Source organism: Grampus griseus (genome assembly GCF_964374135.1).
Source record: "Grampus griseus genome assembly, chromosome: 11".
NCBI classification, from domain to species: Eukaryota; Metazoa; Chordata; class Mammalia; order Artiodactyla; family Delphinidae; genus Grampus; species Grampus griseus.
The window spans coordinates 2,154,255-2,173,540 of record NC_139005.1 but is presented as its reverse complement, the minus strand read 5'-3'; the positions used below and the strand labels follow the sequence as shown (position 1 = coordinate 2,173,540).

Below are 19,286 nucleotides of genomic sequence, written 5' to 3'. Positions count from 1 at the left end.
ACAATGGAATGAAACTGGAAATCAATGGCAGAAGGAAAAATGAAAAATTCACAAACGTGGAAATTAGTACTTTCTTAAGACAACCAATGGGTCAAATAAATCACAAGGGAAATTAGAAAATATCTTGAGACAAATGAAAATGTTGAAAACACAGCACACCAAAACTTACATATGCAGCAAAAGCAGTACTAACAGGGAAGTTTCTAGCTGACACAAGCTAGGAGAAGACAGGAAATAAAGCTTAGGGCAGGGCTTTCCTGGTGGCGCAGTGGTTGAGAGTCCGCCTGCTGATGCAGGGGACATGGGTTCACGCCCCGGTCCAAGAAGATCCCACATGCCGCGGAGCGGCTGGGCCCGTGAGCCGTGGCTGCTGAGCCTGCACGTCTGGAGCCTGTGCCCCGCAACAGGAGAGGCTGCAACAGTGAGAGGCCCACGTACCGGAAAAAAAAAAAAAAATTATGAGAATACTATGAACAACTGTACACCAACAAATCAGATAGCCTAGAAGAAATGGATACATTCCTAAAACACACAACCGACCAAGACTGAATCATGAAGAAACAGAAATAGACCAGTAACTAGTAGAAGAGTGTATTAGTAAACAAAAACCTAACAACAACAACAACGAAAAAAAAGCCCAGGACTAAATGGCTTCATTGGAAAATTCTACCAAACATTTAAAGAATTAACACCAACCGTCAAACCCTTCCAAAAAACTGAAAAGGAGGGAACACTTCCAAGTTCATTCTACGAGGCCAGCATTATTCTGATACCAAAGCCAGGCAAAAACACTATAAGAGGAGGGTGGATAAAAAGACACTACAAGAAAACTATAGACCAATATCCCTGATGCATATTGATGCAAAAATCCTCAATGAAATACCGGCTCACCAAATTTAACAGCACATTAAAAGTATTATACACCATGACCAAGAGAGGTTTATTCTTGAAATGCAAAGATGATTCGATATACACAAATCAATCAATGTGATCCATGAACAAAACCACCTGTTCATCTAAACTGATGCAAAAAAAAAAAAGTCTGACAAGATTCAATAATTTTTTCATGATAAAAACATTCAACAAATTAGGAATAGAAGGAAACAACCTCAACATAATAAAGGCCATATATGAAAAGCCTACAGTTAACATCATACTCAATGGTGAAGACTGAAAGCTTTTCCTGGAAGATCAGGAATAAGGCAAGGATGCCCACTCTCACTACTTCTTAACATATTGGAAGTCCTAGCCAGAGCAATTAAGCAAGGAAAAGAAATAAAAGGAATCCAAATTGGAAAGGAAGAAGTAAAATTATCTCTGGTTGCAGATTACTTGATCTTCTATGTAGAAAACCCTAAAGACTCAACAAAAAAAACTGTCAATTAATAAACAAATTCAGCAAAGTTTCAGGATACAAAATCCACATAAATAACAGTTGTGTCTCTACACACTAATAATGAACAATCAAAAAGTTGAGACAACAATTCCATTTACAATAGCATCAGAAAGAATAAAATACTTAGGAATAAACCTAACCAAGGTGAAAGACGTGTACACTGAAAACTATGAAACACTGCTGAAAGAAATTAAAGAAGGCACAAATAGATGGAAAGACTTACCATGTTCATGAACTGGAAGACTTAATATTGTTAAGATATGCATACTACCAAAGTGATGTACAGATTCAGTGTAATCTCTATCAAAATTCCAATGACATTTTTTGCATAAATAAAAAAATTCACCTTAAAATTTATAAAGAATCTCAAGGGACCTCAAATAGCAAAAATAATTTTGAAAAAAAAAAAATTGGAGGATCTCCTGATTTCCAAACATATTACAAAGCTTCAATAATCAAAACAGTATGATACTGCCATAAAGACAGGTCCATAGGTCAATGTAATAATACAGAAAGCCCAGAGATGAATCCTCATGTATGGCCAAATGATCTTCAGCAAGTGTGCCAAGACTACACAATGGGGAAAGGAGTCTCTTCAACAAATGATGTTGGAAAAACTGAATATCCACATGCAAAAGAATGAAGTTAGACCTGTATCTTACATCATATACAAAAATAAATTCAAGATAGATTAAATACCTAAATATAAGACCCAAAACTATAAAACTCAAAGAAGGGGGCTTCCCTGGTGGCGCAGTGGTTGGGAGTCCGCCTGCCAATGCAGGGGACGCGGGTTCGTGCCCCGGTCCGGGAAGATCCCACATGCCGCGGAGTGGCTGGGCCCGTGAGCCATGGCCGCTGAGCCTGCGCGTCCGGAGCCTGTGCTCCGCAACGGGAGAGGCCACAACAGTGACAGGCCCACGTACCGCAAAAAAAAAAAAAAAAAAAAAAACTCAAAGAAGAAAACACAGCGGAAAAACTTCATGACATTGAATTTGGCAATGATTTCTTGGATGTGACACCAAAGTACAGGCAACAAAAAAAGCAAAAATATACAAATGGAGCTATATCAAACTTAAAAGGCAAGCTATGGAATGGGAAAAAACTTTGCAATCATATCTCTGATAAGGAGTTAATAGCCAGAATATATAAAGAACTCCTACAGCTTGACAACAAATAAATCAAATAGCCCAATTAAAAAATGGGCAAAGAACCTGAGTAGACATTTCTCCAAAGATGATACACAAATGGGCAATAAGCACATGAAAAGATGTTCAACATCACTAATCATCAGAAAAATTCAAATCACACCCATTAGGATGGCTACTATCAAAAAAACAGAAAATATGGGCTTCCCTGGTGGCGCAGTGGTTGAGAGTCCGCCTGCTGATGCAGGGGACGCAGGTTCGTGCCCCGGTCCGGGAAGATCCCACATGCTGCGGAGCAGCTAGGCCCGTGAGCCATGGCCACTGAGCCTGCGCATCTGGAGCCTGTGCTCCGCAATGGGAGAGGCCATCAGTGAGAGGCCCGCGTACCACAAAAAAAAAAAAAAAAAAAGGTTAAAATGGTAAATTTCATGTTATGTGTTTTTTACCACAATGTTTTAAAAACAGAAAAAATTACAATATCCCTCATAAATATAGATGCAGAAATCCTTAACAAAATATTAGCAAACTGAGTCCAATTATATGTAAAAAGGATTTAGAAAAAGGACAGAAATGGAGTTTTTTTGTTTTTTGCAGGACGCGGGCTTCTCACTGTTGTGGCCTCTCGCGTTGCGGAGCACAGGCTCTGGACGCGCAAGCTCAGCGGCCATGGCTCACGGGCCCCGCTCCGCGGCATGTGGGATCTTCCCGGACCGGGGCACAAACCTGTGTCCCCTGTATCGGCAGGCAGACTCTCAACCACTGCACCACCAGGGAAGCCCCAAGAAATGGAGTTTTGACAGCTGCCAATTGACACACACCTCTATTACGGGCAGCACAAGAAAAAGAACCCCTCAAGTACCAGAGAGGGAAGGCTGCCCAGGGTGGCGGCACTGCAGGGACCCAAAGAACCACAGGTGAAGCAGCCACACTCCACCAGGCAACAGGAATGCTCCAGAGCCTGACTGGCCCAGGCATGCTAAACTCCAGACCCCATTCTCCAAAGGCAAACGCGCAGATCACGTGACACGCAACTACAGAAACAAGGGAGATCTAAACCTTAAAGACACCCGAGCTAAGGAAGAGCAGGAAGGTTGAACGCGTGAGACTCTGAGTGTTTGTAAGAAATGGCAGTGCTGCAAGGGATCTGTGCTCCTTCTGTCTCACAGACCACTGCCAAGCACGGTTCTCTCTACATAAGAGACAAGTAACACAAATGCTCCAGGCTTCAATTTCCTCATTGGTACATTAAGGTAATTGGTTCCTGCTGGCTCTTATGTTCAAAGACGTCTGAAATACATTCCAGACCCTTTAAATAGCCAAGTCTTCACTTTTTCTCTCTCCATCACCAAATACTCACTCATGACACAAAAGCATCATCAGTTGCACCTTTACTGCGACGCATTCCACCCCCCACTTGTAACATACCTGGTGTGGGAGCTTGTTTAGCGACCTCAGGTAGTCTTTGTCCAGAATACAATTCCCAAGTGCATTCCCGAAACTTCTACGGGTAAGAAAAGGGGAACGGGGTTGAGAACGTTATATGTGAATATCAGAGAACAGAGCTACAGCCTTTGTACAAGCTGCTTCTCAACACAGCAGAGGAGATGGGCTCTGATAAGCATTCAGAAATGTTCATTACGCATCTGCATTAGGCGCTGAGAATACAGCAGTGAGCACAGCAGCCACAAACCCGCCCGCAGGAGGGGCAGTGGGCACAGAAAGCCTGAGCAAGCGCTCACAAAATCGCACCAGCTATACCTCCCAACGCAGAACACGAATTCCACAGCAGAGAATGTTTCCCAAGGACTGCTCCAACTCCCCAGTAATGGTGAGCATGCGCACTTTAGGGGCACAGACCTCCATGACCAAAGTTCTTTACTTGGGACATCTGGATTCCCCCCCCACAGGTCATGGTATTGCAAATCTTTAGTGCATGTTTTACATGTATTTTTCTGGTAATTCAATTCTCAAAGGCATCTATGACCCCAAAAAAGGTTAAAAACCCTGCTCTATGAAACTAAGTTAACTATGTTACATACACATAACGAAGAACTGTGTAGGTGTATTAAAGAGAATGAGGAAACAATGTATGTGCTGTGTGGACAGGTCTCCAAGACACACTGCTGATGAGTGGGGTGGGGAAGGCAAGGTCAAGTACAGAACAGAGAACACAGGATTCTACTACTTATTCCCCAAAAAGTGGGCCCTCAGCATAAAGAAGCACTGGGGAAAGACAGAAGAGAGCAGGAAAACAGGCTGCACAGGGTCAAGGGTGGGAGGAAGACTTATGTTATTTCGACTTCTGAACCACGTGGGTGTTATAACCCAGAGCTGAGAAGAACAGGATCTGCCTACCTCAGTGCTCGCTTCAGCCCATCGGTCACTGCCTCCTTCCTCGCCTTCTCCAAAGACAAGGCTTTGGACTTGAGGCCCTCGCTAACACCATAGCCCACGTCCTCATGATACGAACCATCCTGTGGACAGAAAAGGAGTTCAGGGTCCAACGTGAGGAGCTGCAGCCCCGTCCCTGGCTGCAGAGCTCTCCTCTTCCTCAAGCATCAGTGTTCAGACTGGTTGGACAGAGCCCAGGGCCTGGAACACAGGCGGAGTTGCCAGAGTCCATTTCCAGGGCTACTTCCTGGACCGGATCTGCCTAGAGATGTGCCTGTGCTCCAAGTGCAAGACAATTCTCCTTCCTCTTCACATAACTAGGCACACACCTGACCCGCCCCACATCTTACTAAGACACATCACCCACACTATGAAAACCTCTGGGGCACCAAACCAAAAATTTGAAATATTATATTTAACAGATTCTAATGACTGCATAGCAGATCCTCTCACAAGTCAGGTGGTACCTGTTTCTCGGCTTCTACCAAAAGTAAAGGTGGGCCTGATCAAGCTGTTAGCTGACAGAGAGCTGACTATAATGTTTGATGATAGCATTGTGATTTCTGATATATAACTCACAAGTAGTCAAAGAAATGAATGACACTGTAACAAAACTCGTTCATTCTCAGTTTGTTTATGTGAATAAGGTTTTCGGTAGTATTTATAAAAATAAGTCAGAATAGAATTAATGCTAAATGTTTAGTCTAGGAATAAGTAATATTAACTGTGGATATACAAACTAACTGAATAGAAAAAAACAGCTCATCCATCTTATCAAGAAATGCATTTTCCATAAAATTTTATTAAATATAAATATTTTGATGTAGTTATGTTGTCTCTTCAACATAAACACAACTGACTAAATTGTGTATTAACAGCACCTGTAATATCAATAGTAACTCAATCCAGAAGAAATTTCTCAATAGTTAGAGCCTTAAGATCACTGGAAATTTATCCCCTAAAATTTTTACACACACAAGTATAATAGGGTTATCATTAATAAAAGATTTTCAATCATATAGCAGGATAAAAGCCAGAGGGGAAATGGAATGGAAATACGTGTTCAAGAAGAAACAACGTAAGATATCTGATGACCGAAGAATAACTTGCTCAAAAAAAAGAAAAACAGGGACTTCCCTGGTGGTCCAGTGGTTAAGGCTCCATGCTCCCAATGCAGGGGGCCCAAGTTCAGTCCCTGGTTGGGGAACTAGATCCTGCATGCCACAGCTAAAGACCCTGCACACCACAACTAAGACCCAGTGCAACCAAATAAATAAATAAATATTTAAAAAGAAAGAAAGAAAAAGAAAAATAGCTTGCGCATGTATTTTTTTTTAAATGGATGACAGCATTTAATCCTCTATGGTATTTAGAATACATTGGTACGTGTTAAAAAGATGTAACAGATTTATTTTAGAATGTAAAATTTTACAATATGCCAAAAAATACACCCTTACAACTGTTTATATATATGGTGAAAACTGAGTCAACTTAAAAACGTGCAAGAGAACAGAGTTCCTCAAAATTCTCTTAGGGGCACATGAGGGAGGATGTCTGAACAACCCCACCCCCTCTCTGGGCCCCGAGGCCTCCGTACCTGCTCACTCTCCCACCTGCCCCGTGCCTGCAGGCAGCATGTCCCCTCCATCACCCTCACCTTCAGCTGGACTCTCACAAACGCACAGACGCCCACGTAGAACTTGCCATTGTTAAGGTCAACAAAATCTAGGAGTGGGAAAGAGAACCAGCTGAAGAGGATACTGATCGCTGTGCCTCACCTGTATTCCTCCTGCTGGCGACTGAGCACGCCTTCCCTAGGTCCTTGTCTACAAAACACTCCTGCCAGAAGTCAGCCAATGCCGAGGAAGGGAAACGAAGAAGCAGGCACTGCCAGGAAGCATACTCACCCACGTTCTGCTGTGTGATAGAGTGTGCCCAGCCATTGTAGCCAAACATCTCATTGGCCAGATTAATTACCCTGTGACCCTCGATGTAACACACCTGGAAAAAAAATTTAAAGAAGAAAAAAAAGCTTGTTAAAATTCCTTGCCATACTTAAATGTGGATCAAAATTTACTTAATCTGGGCTTCCCTGGTGGCGCAGTGGTTGAGAGTCCGCCTGCCGATGCAGGGGACGCAGGTTTGTGCCCCGGTCTGGGAAGATCCCACATGCCGCGGAGCGGCTGGGCCCGTGAGCCTTGGCCGCTGAGTCTGCGCATCTGGAGCCTGTGCTCCACAATGGGAGAGGCCACCACAGTGAGAGGCCCGCGTACCACTAAATAAATAAATAAATAAATTTACTTAATCTGGGCTTCCCTGGTGGCGCAGTGGTTGAGAGTCCGCCTGCCGATGCAGGGGACGCGGGTTTGTGCCCCGGTCTGGGAAGATCCCACGTGCCGCGGAGCGGCTGGGCCCATGAGCCATGGCCACTGAGCCTGCACGTCCGGAGCCTGTGCTCCGCAACGGGAGAGGCCACAGCAGTGAGAGGCCCACGTACCGCAAAAAAAAAAAAAAAAAAAAAAATTTATTCCTTACCAGCTCTTTTGGCAAAACCACCCTTAAACATTCCAGAGAATTTCTCAGTGAACTTAATTCAAAGATCTTCCAGAGGAGCCAGTTAGAACTAGTGTCTTGGGCCAGGCCATGCTTGGGCCACTGCAGATAACAGTGAAGGCTGGAACCCATCCCCGCCCAAAGACACAAACGTCCACTAACAGTGAATGAGAGACCTTCTGAATCCATGAGGAAAAGAGAGGGAGTTGGCAAGTTCATGGGAATAGTCGGCGTTGTGGGCACCCACTTTTCAAGCACGTAAACTCTCTCACCTTCTGGCCTCCTCCAGCCATGCGGCTACTTATGTATTCTGGGCCCAGCCTCTGCCTCAGAGCATTCTGGATGGCCTGGTACTCTTGTGCTGTGTATTGGTACTGTAATCCACAAAGGGAAAATTAAACTGACATTTCCATCATTCGTTATCAGCAAGTCCCCAACTTTTTGGTCTCCAGACCCCTTAACACTCTTCAAAAGTACTGAGGATCCTATGAGCTTTTGTTTATGTGGGTTATATCTATCAATACTAGGAATTAAAAATGAGAAACTCTGCAGGCACACATTCCAGTAACCATCAGAGCAATGATATCAGCACATGCTATATGGTCTCTGGAAAACACCCTCCCTCATGAGAGAATGAGAGTGAAAAAGGCAGAGAGTATTTTAGTATTATTATGAAAATAATTTTGATTTCACAGACTCTGAAAGGTCTTGTGGACCCCCAGGGGTCACTGGACCACATTGTGAAAACCACTGCCTTAGATGTTACTAATATGTTACCATCCCTACAAAACTTTCTGGAGCCAGAACTGGGAAACTGAAACTTCCCTCCTTGGAGTCTATATGACATGTATGTAGGCAAGGGAGCAGGAGAGGAGAAAACATGACAGGAAGCCCTGCTTCCATTTGTCCTCTTCTCTAGTTCAACAATTTCCCATCCTACACATAGAGAAATACACTCCTACTTGTTTAGATTTTCATCCCCTCAATACTTTTCCCCTTGCCCTGAATAAATACACACAAATAGATTTCTGGTAAGACAAAGATAGAATTTGGGGGGACAAAGCAAGAATCTCCCTTATATGCACAGAATATCTCCACAAAGAGTACAACACCAGAAACTTTGGATGCCTCCAAAAAAGAGATCTGGGTGACATGTGGACAAGAGTGATAGGAAACAGTGAGACTTTTTACATACAGTCTGTTTCATTTTGAATGTTACAGCATATGAAAATGTAATCTATCCAAAAAATAAATAAAATTTAAATCTAAATGTAACCCCCAGTGCTGCTAAATTTCGAAAATGCCCTCAGAGCTTGTCAAAGACTCCCAAATGATGCACTTAAATGAAAAAAAAAAAAAACAGTTTACATGTATATGATGGTGCTCTACCAATGGCTTCCCCATACCTTTTTCACTTAACCTCATTCCTTCCACGTATGAAAAAAACACACGTACCTGACCAAAGCATAATACAGAGTTGCCACCAGCAGGATGGCTGTCACGGCCGCTAAGAATTGCTTCTTCAGTCCCAGACATGTTGATTCAGGTTGACCTCTAAATAAAAAGAAGACTAAAAAAATGATCTCAAAGAATGCTAGTGGTAAAAGGCAAGAGCCTCTACTAAAAATCAAATGAAGTAACTTTCCTTGCATACTTTAAACACTGACCCAGTCAAGGGCCAAGTTCCTCAGTGCTTAGCTATCACCTAACAAACCACTTAAAATCCTTTAGGGTCTGCTTCTACCTTTCTGCTAAAATTTTGCTAGCGTGGTGGTGCTATTAAAGGTGATTTTTACAATAAGAATGTATTGTATGTTATAATTACAATGTTCGTAATTGAAAAAGTCAGAATTACAAAAGCGTGCTAGGGGAGATTATGATCACCTGCTATATGGGCATCATGACCCTGACCTCTGTGGGGTTGAAGAGGAAACATAGGCCACGGTAGCGGAACTGCTGTCGCGGAGCCAACACGCCAGCAGGGGGGAGTGTAACAGACATGACGCAATGGAAGAGCCAGATGGCACAGAAGACCCTGTGTTCAGAAAGGGCACAGCATTAAACCACTAGTAGTCCCTGCAGTTTATCGCCTGGGACCTTGTTACAAATGCATATTCTCAGGCCCCACCTCAGACCCACTGAATCCAAAACCAGAGGTGAGGCCCATGTATGAGTGCTGGACCAAGCCCAACCCGTGGTTCTGACACAAGCTCCAGTTTGAGAGCCACTGCATTAGACTGAGACCACGCAAGTGTGCAGTCTATTAGAAAAGAGAATTACCCTCAGAAAAAGCAGCTGCAGATGGCTGACCCGCTACCTGAGTGCCCCACCCGCTGCAGATCCAACAAAGTTGGGCCTCAGCACATCTGCATGCTATAAATCTTCAGACTGTTCACCCACAGTAGGACCACAGATCTATGAACGTCAACCAGTATGATTCCCCACGCAGTGTTCCAAGATGGTGTTTAAGAGCTGACATTGCAAGTGGTGATTTCTGGCTCCATCACCCACGAGGCCTTGACCAAGAGAAAAATCACATAATCTCTCTAAATGACGTTTCATCATCTAGAAAATGGAGATAATAGTATCTACATTTCCTAGGGGTTCTGTAAAGATTAAATGAGAAACTGCATAAAAACTGCATTAATGCAACTAGAGATTATCATACTAAATGAAATTAAGTCAGAAAGAGAAAAATAAATATCATATGGTATCACTTATCTGTAGAATCTAAAATATGACACAAATGAACCTATCTACAAAACAGAAACAGAAACACAGACATAGAGAACAGACTGGTGGTTGCCAAGGGGGAGAAGCTTGGGGGAGGGATGGAATGGGAGGTTGGGGTGAGCAGATGTAGGCTTTTATATATAGAACGGATCAACAACAAGGGCCTACTGTACAGCAGAGAACTACATTCAATATCCTATGATAAACCATAATGGAAAAGAATATAAAAAAAAAGAATGTGTGTGTGTGTGTGTGTATATATATAAAACTGAATCACCTTGCTGTACAGCAGTAATTAACACAACATTGTAAATCAACTATACTTCAACTTAAAAAAAAACTACATCAGAAGGGTGCCTGGCACATGTGAAATACTAAATAAATGTTAGTTATTGCTAAGTTCTTGTTAATTTTCTTACATACATTATGATGAAAATGCAGAAAACTAAATGATCATAAAACATTACCTTTCAGCTAAGAATTGGTAAATTTATTTATAATCTTGCACTAAAAAGTAGGATAGTGGCCTATACTAGGTTAGTCAATAGTTAGTGTCTAAAATTGTTAAATCAAGAAATAGTGGAATGAGGATATTACTTAGAACTATAAATGCCAGAAAAGACAAGTAAAAGAAAGAAACATCTCTTAGGAGTGATGCTGGTGTGAAGAACAGTGCAGCAGGGCTCGCCTTTTTAAAAATAAAACTTTTAGTGCTATTTCCTTTTCAAATATGTGCATGTATTATTTTAATAAAAATAAAAACTTAAATACCTGTTCCATAAAGCAGGGGTCAGCAAACTTTTTCCATAAAGGGCCAGAGAGTAAATATGTTAGGTGTTGCAGGTTATATGGTCTCTGTCACTACTTCACTTTGGCATTTTAGCGTGAAAGTAGCCATAGACAATACATAAATGAATGGGCGTGGTTGTGTCCCAATAAAACTTTATTACACAAATGAACTTATTTACAAAACAGAAAGAGACTCACAGACTTAGAAAACAAACTTATGGTTACCAGGGAGGAAGGCCGGCGGGGAGGGATAGATTGGGAGTTTGGGACTGACATATACACACGGCTATATTTAAAATGGATAACCAACAACGACCTAAAGTATAGCACAGGGAACACTGCGCAATACTCAGTAATAACCTAAATGGGAAAAGAAATTGAAAAAGAATAAATACATGTATAACTGAATCACTTTGCTGTACACCTGAAACTAACACAACATTGTTCATCAACTATACTCCAATATAAAATAAAAATTTAGGGACTTCCCTGATGGTCCAGTGGTTAAGACTAGGTGCTTCCACTACAGGGGACATGGGTTCAATCCCTGGTCAGGGAACTAAGATCCTGCATGCCACATGGCATGGCCAAAAATAAATAAATAAAATAAAAACTAAGAAACAAACAAAAACTTTATTACAAAAAGAGGTGGCAGATTTGGCCCACAGGTCACGGAGTGGGATACTAAAAAGCTGTAGGTGAACAGGATGTTCACAAAGTCAAATGAGAGCCTATCTGGTTATCTGTTAAAAACAAGGGTATACACTGCAAATGTACTAATGCCACTGAACTGCATGCTTAAAAATGGTTAAAATGATAAATTTTACATTATGTACATTTTACCACAATTTTAAAAAAGGAGGGGAATAGCTTAACACAGAAAAGATTTCTATCTCACTCATGAAAGATTTAATACAGTCTGGCGGCCCTGTCCATCCTATAGCCATGCCGTCTGGCATGTGTGACTCCTGAGGTCAGCACTGCAGGGGTAGGCAGAGCTGGAGCAGTCATACCAGCTCAGAGCTGCCTTAGCTGTGACATGCATCACTCTGGTCACAGTTCCCCAGACAGAACTAGTCACACGGCCCCAGAGGCTGGGAAATGTAAGAAGGCATTTAAATATTTGGTGAGTACTGTCTCTACCGCATCCATTTCTCCCCACTCCAGTAAGAACCCCTAGAAGGTGGGGGGTTCTTCCTGACTCTCTGTGGCACCCCCAGGGCCTAGCATAGTACCTTGCTCATAGTAGGCGGTCAGGAAGGGAAGTGTCTGAATATTAAATGAACGGATACACCAGTGAATGAAAGAAATACATAATGCAGGATATATAGACAAAGTATTTTTAATTCTAGAAGCTAATTTTATAAGGCAGCAGTTACACTTCTCACATTTAAAAAGCAATTTGTTTCTACTTTTCTAAACAATCTTATAAGATTCAATATATTGAAACTAGTCTCTATCTATAGACTAAAACATGAAATTATTTTTTTAAAAATATTTATTTATTTATTTTTGGCCACGTTGGGTCTTTGTTGCTGCACGAGAGCTTTTCTCTAGCTGCAGCGAGCGGGGGCTACTCTTCGTTGCGGTGTGCGGGCTTCTCATTGCGGGGGCTTCTCATTGCGGTGGCTTCTCTTGTTGTGGAGCACGGGCTCTAGGCACGCAGGTTTCAGTAGTTGTGACTCGCAGGCTCTAGAGCGCAGGCTCAGTAGTTGTGGCGCATGGGCTTAGTCGCTCCATGGCATGTGGGATCTTCCTGGACCAGGGCTTGAACCCATGTCCCCTGCACTGGCAGGTGGATTCTTAACCACTGCGCCACCAGGGAAGCCCTGGAATTATTCTTTTTGCCAGTTTTAACTTTGGAAAAAACGCTTACTGTTCCGCCTCCCTTTCTAAAACTGTCCACAAACCATTTTCCTGTTATAAAATTAAAATGTCTTATTGTAGAAAGCTTTAAACATATCAAAAATATGGGAAGAAGTAAAATGTGGCTGGATTCCCACCAGCAACAGATAGCTGTTACCTTCTTCACATATGACTGTGCTTGTGTATGTACATGCGTACCTGTTAAACCAAAGTAGATTCCCAATGTATCAGGCATATCTTACGCAGGACCTCAAGTCTTGGCCCTGCCTGTCTCTGAGGCCTCAGACCACTGTCTCCACCCTGGCTGCCATCAGGAGGACCACATACGTGAGGGTCCCGACCAGCAGCACACGGGCACAACCCTACGGCCCCTACTTCCTGCTCCCAGGGATGCCTCTTACCTCCCACCCTTGGCCTCGCTCCTGCATTTGAGGTGTGAGAACCCGTGGGACCCACCTGATGCCCACACGTGCACAATCGGCACATCTGGTGGAGCTGACGTACACGGGGCAAACCTTTCACCAGGGAGACAAAGGCGCTGAGGAGTAGATCCTCTCCTCTCCTCATTTAGGTGGCTGTCCTGGGGTGTGGCACCTTACACCTCCTCCAGGGAGACAGCTTAAGGAAACCAAGCAATCAGCTGTCCTTGTTACCAAGGGGTGGCCAGCCTGGAAATGCACGCTTGAACTGACTTCGTCTCCATCTCTCCTCAATCCCCTTTTCCTTCACTTCTGCTTCCTGGAATTGCACTTCCTAAAAAAATAATACCACATAAGCTTTTGCCTCAAGCTCTAGGTCCCGGGGTCCCCAGGCCTAGCAGACATTAGGGGTGCTGTGCTAACTATCTCATCAGCTCTCACCGCAACAGCACACGCCCAGCCTAACTTCCACACGCCAACACCTGCACCTCTACCTGGGGGCTTGCTTGGCATGGGGCCCATTCTGCACCTGTTCAGGGTAAGCCGCAAGTACCAGAGAACGGATGCCCCTGGGAGCAGCCCTCAGTGACTGACAGGAGCTGGCTAAAGTTTAAAGACCCTAGATTTCTCACCCCTTCTGTGGGATAAGCTAAGCCGTGAGTTCTGCGCTGGCTCCAGGCTCCTGGTGGAATCAGCTTGGGTTGCACCCTTTGTTGACTGCCTTTTCTGTCCCTTCTCACTGCCTCTCTGTTCTCCCAGTATGTCCTGAGGTCAGTCCCCAAATAATCTACTTGCACTTGGAGAAAAAATGGAGGGGGGCAAAAGACACCGTCACAATGGAGAAATCTGGCAGCCACCTTAACCAAGCAGTCAAACATAATAATATCACCAACATCTCTACCAATCTAATCACGACTCTAATCATGAGGAAATCATCAGACAAGTTGAAACCTACCAGGCCTGAACTCTTCAAAAATATCAGTGCCTCAAAAAACAAAACAAAGCAAAACAAAAAGGACAGTGAACTCTTCTAGATTCAAGGAGACTAAAGAGACAGGACAACACACTGTGTGACCCTTTATAGGATTTTAGATCAGAAAAAATAAAATCTGTAAAGGATATGACTAAGGCAATGGGGGAAATCTGACGATGAACTGCATTGTGGACAATGGTTCTGTATCACTGTTACAGATGCTGAGTGTGATAACTCTATCATGGTCATATAGGAGAATGAACTTGTTACTAGGAGATACATGATAAAGTATTAGAATAAACTGTCATGTTTTCTGCAACTTACTCTCAAATCATTCAACTAATAAAATGTGTGCATGTGTAAAGACAGAGAGAGAGAGAGAAAGTAACAAAGCTATGAATCTAGGTGAAGGATATGCAGGCATTCATTGTATAACTTTCCCAGAGGCTTCAAATTTTCCAAAATAAAATGTTAGGAAAGAAAAAAAAAAATGTTAGGAAAGACTTCCTGATAGCCAAAGTTACGGCAGCTCCATAAATCTAAATATCTCAATACATCTGCCAGAAACTATACGCGCCAACAGAAGGAACAGATAAAACCACAAACACCCTGTACCTCCTAACATAATGAGAAGACTGAAAGTGGAAGTTTCAAACTGCCTAGAAGTAAAGAAATATATATATCAATTTCTGGTGGAGATAGTTCTTGAACTCTCACCTCGACTTTTTGAGGAGAGCAAGGTGGGACCCAGATGGGAAGAGAAATGCATAGAAGGGAGAAGAGGAGGATGGAGAGCCCAAGATAGAACTAAAATCACTCCCGGAAAATGAAGACCCACACTAAGTATGAAGATACCGACGAAACATTCTGGGAGATGAGTGCAGCCTATGGAGAAAGAGACAAGTGTTATGTACAACTCGGTGAGGCAGAACTGGCAAGGCGGGGCTTCTGAGAAGAAGGAAAAAGGAATGACGGATGCCCTCTGAGACTGTCCTGTGAAGGGCAAAAAGGGGGAAATTTAGGATCCTATAAGACAAGAGAACATTTAAAAGTCAAAGGATATATAACCATCTCCCCCCAAATGCCTTCTAATAAAGAAACATACTCACTACACTTACAAAAGAATAAGGGGACTTCCCTGGTGGCTCAGTGGTTAAGAATCCGCCTGCCAATGCAGGGGACATGGGTTCGATCTCTGGTCCGGGAAGATCACACATGCCGCGGAGCAACTAAGCCCATGCTCCACAACTACTGAGCCTGCGCTCTAGAGCCCGCGAGCTGTAACTATTGAAGCCCAAGCGCCTAGAGTCCGTGCTCCACAAAAAGAGAAGCCACCGCAAAGAGAAGCCCGCGCACCACAACGAAGAGTAGCCCCTGCTTGCCACCACTAGAGAGGAAGCCAGGGCCCAGCAACGAAAACCCAACGCAGCCAAAAAATAAATAAATAATAAAATTACTAAAAGAATAGGAAATACTCGAAGTAGGAATCTTGTAAATCACCCCAAACTGTCAATCCTGTTCACAAAATGCAAAATTAAATATAAAAAAGAACTTAAGATAGTTCAATAGTGAACTTAAGATACTTCAAAAGACCCTAACACCATACACAAAAATAAGCTCAAAATGGATTAAAGACCTAAATGTAAGGCCAGAAACTATCAAACTCTTAGAGGAAAACATAGGCAGAACACTGTATGACATAAATCACAGCAAGATCCTTTTTGACCCACCTCCTAGAGAAATGGAAATAAAAACAAAAATAAACAAATGGGACCTAATGAAACTTCAAAGCTTTTGCACAGCAAAGGAAACCATAAACAAGACCAAAAGACAACCCTCAGAATGGGAGAAAATATTTGCAAATGAAGCAACTGACAAAGGATTAATCTCCAAAATTTATAAGCAGCTCATGCAGCTCAATAACAAAAAAACAAAAACCCAATCCAAAAATGGGCAGAAGACCTAAATAGACATTTCTCCAAAGAAGATATACAGACTGCCAACAAACACATGAAAGAATGTTCAACATCATTAATTATTAGAGAAATGCAAATTAAAACTACAATGAGATATCATCTCACACCAGTCAGAATGGCCATCATCAAAAAGTCTAGAAACAATAAATGCTGGAGAGGGTGTGGAGAAAAGGGAACACTCTTGCACTGCTGGTTGGAATGTGAATTGGTTCAGCCACTATGGAGAACAGTATGGAGGTTCCTTAAAAAACTACAAATAGAACTACCATATGACCCAGCAATCCCACTACTAGGCATATACCCTGAGAAAACCAAAATTCAAAAAGAGTCATGTACCAAAATGTTCATTGCAGCTCTATTTACAATAGCCCGGAGATGGAAACAACCTAAGTGCCCATCATCGGATGAATGGATAAAGAAGATGTGGCACATATATACAATGGAATATTACTCAGCCATAAAAAGAAACGAAATTGAGCTATTTGTAATGAGGTGGATAGACCTAGAGTCTGTCATACAGAATGAAGTCAGAAAGAAAAAGACAAATACCGTATGCTAACACGTATATATGGAATTTAAGAAAAAAAAATGTCATGAAGAACCTAGGGGTAACACAGGAATAAAGACACAGACCTACTGGAGAACAGACTTGAGGATATGGGGATGGGGAAGGGTGAGCTGTGACAGGGCGAGAGAGAGGCATGGACATATATACACTACCAAACTTAAGGTAGATAGCTAGTGGGAAGCAGCCGGATATTCGGTGCTTTGTGACCGCCTGGAGGGGTGGGATAGGGAGGGTGGGAGGGAGGGAGACGCAAGAGGGAAGAGATATGGGAACATATGTATATGTATAACTGATTCACTTTGCTATAAAGCAGAAACTAACACACCATTGTAAAGCAATTATACCCCAATAAAGATGTTAAAAAAAAAAAGATACTTCAAAAGAAATTAAATAATCTGAAGAAGAAGAAAAAAAAAAAGATTGAAAATAACAAAGGAGCCTCAGGGTCCTGGGGGAAAACATCAAAATGGCTAACACATATAATCAAAGTCCCAAACGAAAAGGTTAAAGAGAACAGGGATAAAATTTTTTTTTAAAATAATGGCTCAAATTTTCCCAAATTGGGTGAAAGGCATAAGTTTATAGATTTAGGAAGATCTGCAAATCTCAAAGCAGGATAAACACAAAGGAAATCACACTTAGATACACCGTAGGCAAAATGCTAAAAACCAAAAATAAAGAGAAAACCCTATAAGCAGTCAGAAAAAAATGGCACACTGTCTACAGAGTAACACTGTGAACGATGGCTCCACTGTGAGTTAAAAAAACATACTTAGGGGCTTCCCTGGTGGTGCAGTGGTTGAGAGTCTGCCTGCCGATGCAGGGGACACGGGTTCATGCCCCGGTCCGGGAAGATCCCACATGCCGCGGAACGGCTGGGCCCGTGAGCCATGGCCGCTGAGCCTGCGCGTCCGGAGCCTGTGCTCCGCAATGGGAGAGGCCACAGCAGTGAAAGGCCCGCGTACCGCAAAAAAAAAAAAAAAAAAAAAATACTTAGGAGTAATTTTAATGAACAATGCATAAGACCGCTTCAAACTATAAAATAGTACCAGAAGAAATTAAAGACCTAAATTAAACAGGAAATGCACCACGTTCATACATTTGAAGACTCTATACTGTTAATATGTAAATTCTTCCCAAATTGATCTGAAGATTCAATGCCATTGCAATCATAATCCCACGAGACTTTTTTTAGTAACTGGTAAGATGATGATTCTAACATTTATGTGGAAAATGCAAAGGATCTAAACTAACAAAATCAAACTTGAAAAACAACAAAGTTGTTGACCTACACTGCACAACTTCAAGACTTACTATAGGGCTTCCCTGGTGGCGCAGTGGTTAAGAATCCACCTGCCAATGCAGGGGACACGGGTTCGAGCCCTGGTCCAGGAAGATCCTACATGCCTCGGAGCAACTAAGCCCATGCACCATAACTACTGAGGCTGTGCTCTAGAGCCCCCGAGCCACAACTACTGAAGCCCCCGCACCTAGAGACCACGCTCCGCAACAAGCCACTGCAATGAGAACCCAGTGCACCACAACAAAGAGTAGCCCCCACTCGCCACAATTGGAGAAAGCCCGCACACAGCAACGAAGACCCAACGCAGACAAAAATAAATAAATAAATGAATAAATGTATTTATTTATTTATTTTTTAAAAAAAGATCTACTATAATTAAAACAGGGTGGTACTGACATAAGGAGTGACCAATGGAACAGAAGAGTCCAGAAATCAACTGCCATGTATACAGTCATCTGAATTTCAACAAAGGTACCAATGCAGTACAACGGCATTTTCAACAAATGATACTGGAACAACTGGATATCTGTATGGGAAGAACATTTAATATTCTTCACAAAATAATTTTCACACCATTCACAAAAACTAGAGATGGATCATAGGCCTAAACATAAAAGCTAAAACTATAAAATTCTTACAAGAAAATACATAAGTATACCTTCACAACCTGGAGGTAACCAAGATTTCTTACTTAGGACTCAGAAAGCAATAATTATAAAAGAAAAAATGACAAATATGACTACATCAAAATGTAAAACTTTGCTTATCAAAAACAGCTCTAAGGGGCTTCCCTGGTGGCGCAGTGGTTGAGAGTCCGCCTGCCGATGCAGGGCACATGGGTTCGTGCCCCAGTCCGGGAAGATCCCACATGCCGCGGAGCGGCTGGGCCCGTGAGCCATGGCTGCTGAGCCTGTGCTCCGCAATGGGAGAGGCCACAACAGTGAGAGGCCCGCTTACCGCAAAAAAAAAAAAAACAAAAACAGCTCTAAGAAAATGAATAGGCAACCACAAAGACTGATATCCAGGATATAAAAAAGACATACAAAGAATTCCTACAACTCAATAATAAAAAGACAATTAACCCAATTTTAAATGGGCAGAAGATTTGAGCAGGCACTTCACAAAGGAAGATATAAAAATGTCAATAAACACAGGAAAAAGTGCTCAACAT

At 42.5% G+C, this 19,286-nt stretch overlaps 1 protein-coding gene across 6 annotated transcripts in view; it reads right to left on the bottom strand.

Annotated features, from left to right (window-relative positions):
* Positions 1 to 19,286, bottom strand: part of RAD52 (RAD52 homolog, DNA repair protein) — a 30,320-nt gene that overhangs the window by 7,305 nt on the left and 3,729 nt on the right. For 3 of the 6 annotated variants that reach the window (XM_082665279.1, XM_082665278.1, XM_082665282.1), the window contains exons 2-7: positions 8,944 to 9,042; positions 7,761 to 7,862; positions 6,843 to 6,936; positions 6,533 to 6,660; positions 4,900 to 5,018; positions 3,970 to 4,045 (exon numbers count right to left, since the gene is read on the bottom strand). In XM_082665279.1, coding sequence (XP_082521405.1) covers positions 3,970 to 4,045; positions 4,900 to 5,018; positions 6,533 to 6,660; positions 6,843 to 6,936; positions 7,761 to 7,862; positions 8,944 to 9,024 — 600 coding nt within the window. In that variant the 5' untranslated portion in view covers positions 9,025 to 9,042. Of the gene's footprint in view, positions 1 to 3,969; positions 4,046 to 4,899; positions 5,019 to 6,532; positions 6,661 to 6,842; positions 6,937 to 7,760; positions 7,863 to 8,943; positions 9,043 to 9,372; positions 9,524 to 13,332; positions 13,626 to 19,286 lie in introns of all 6 variants that reach the window. The other 3 variants (XM_082665280.1, XM_082665281.1, XM_082665283.1) reach the window with 3 other exon arrangements.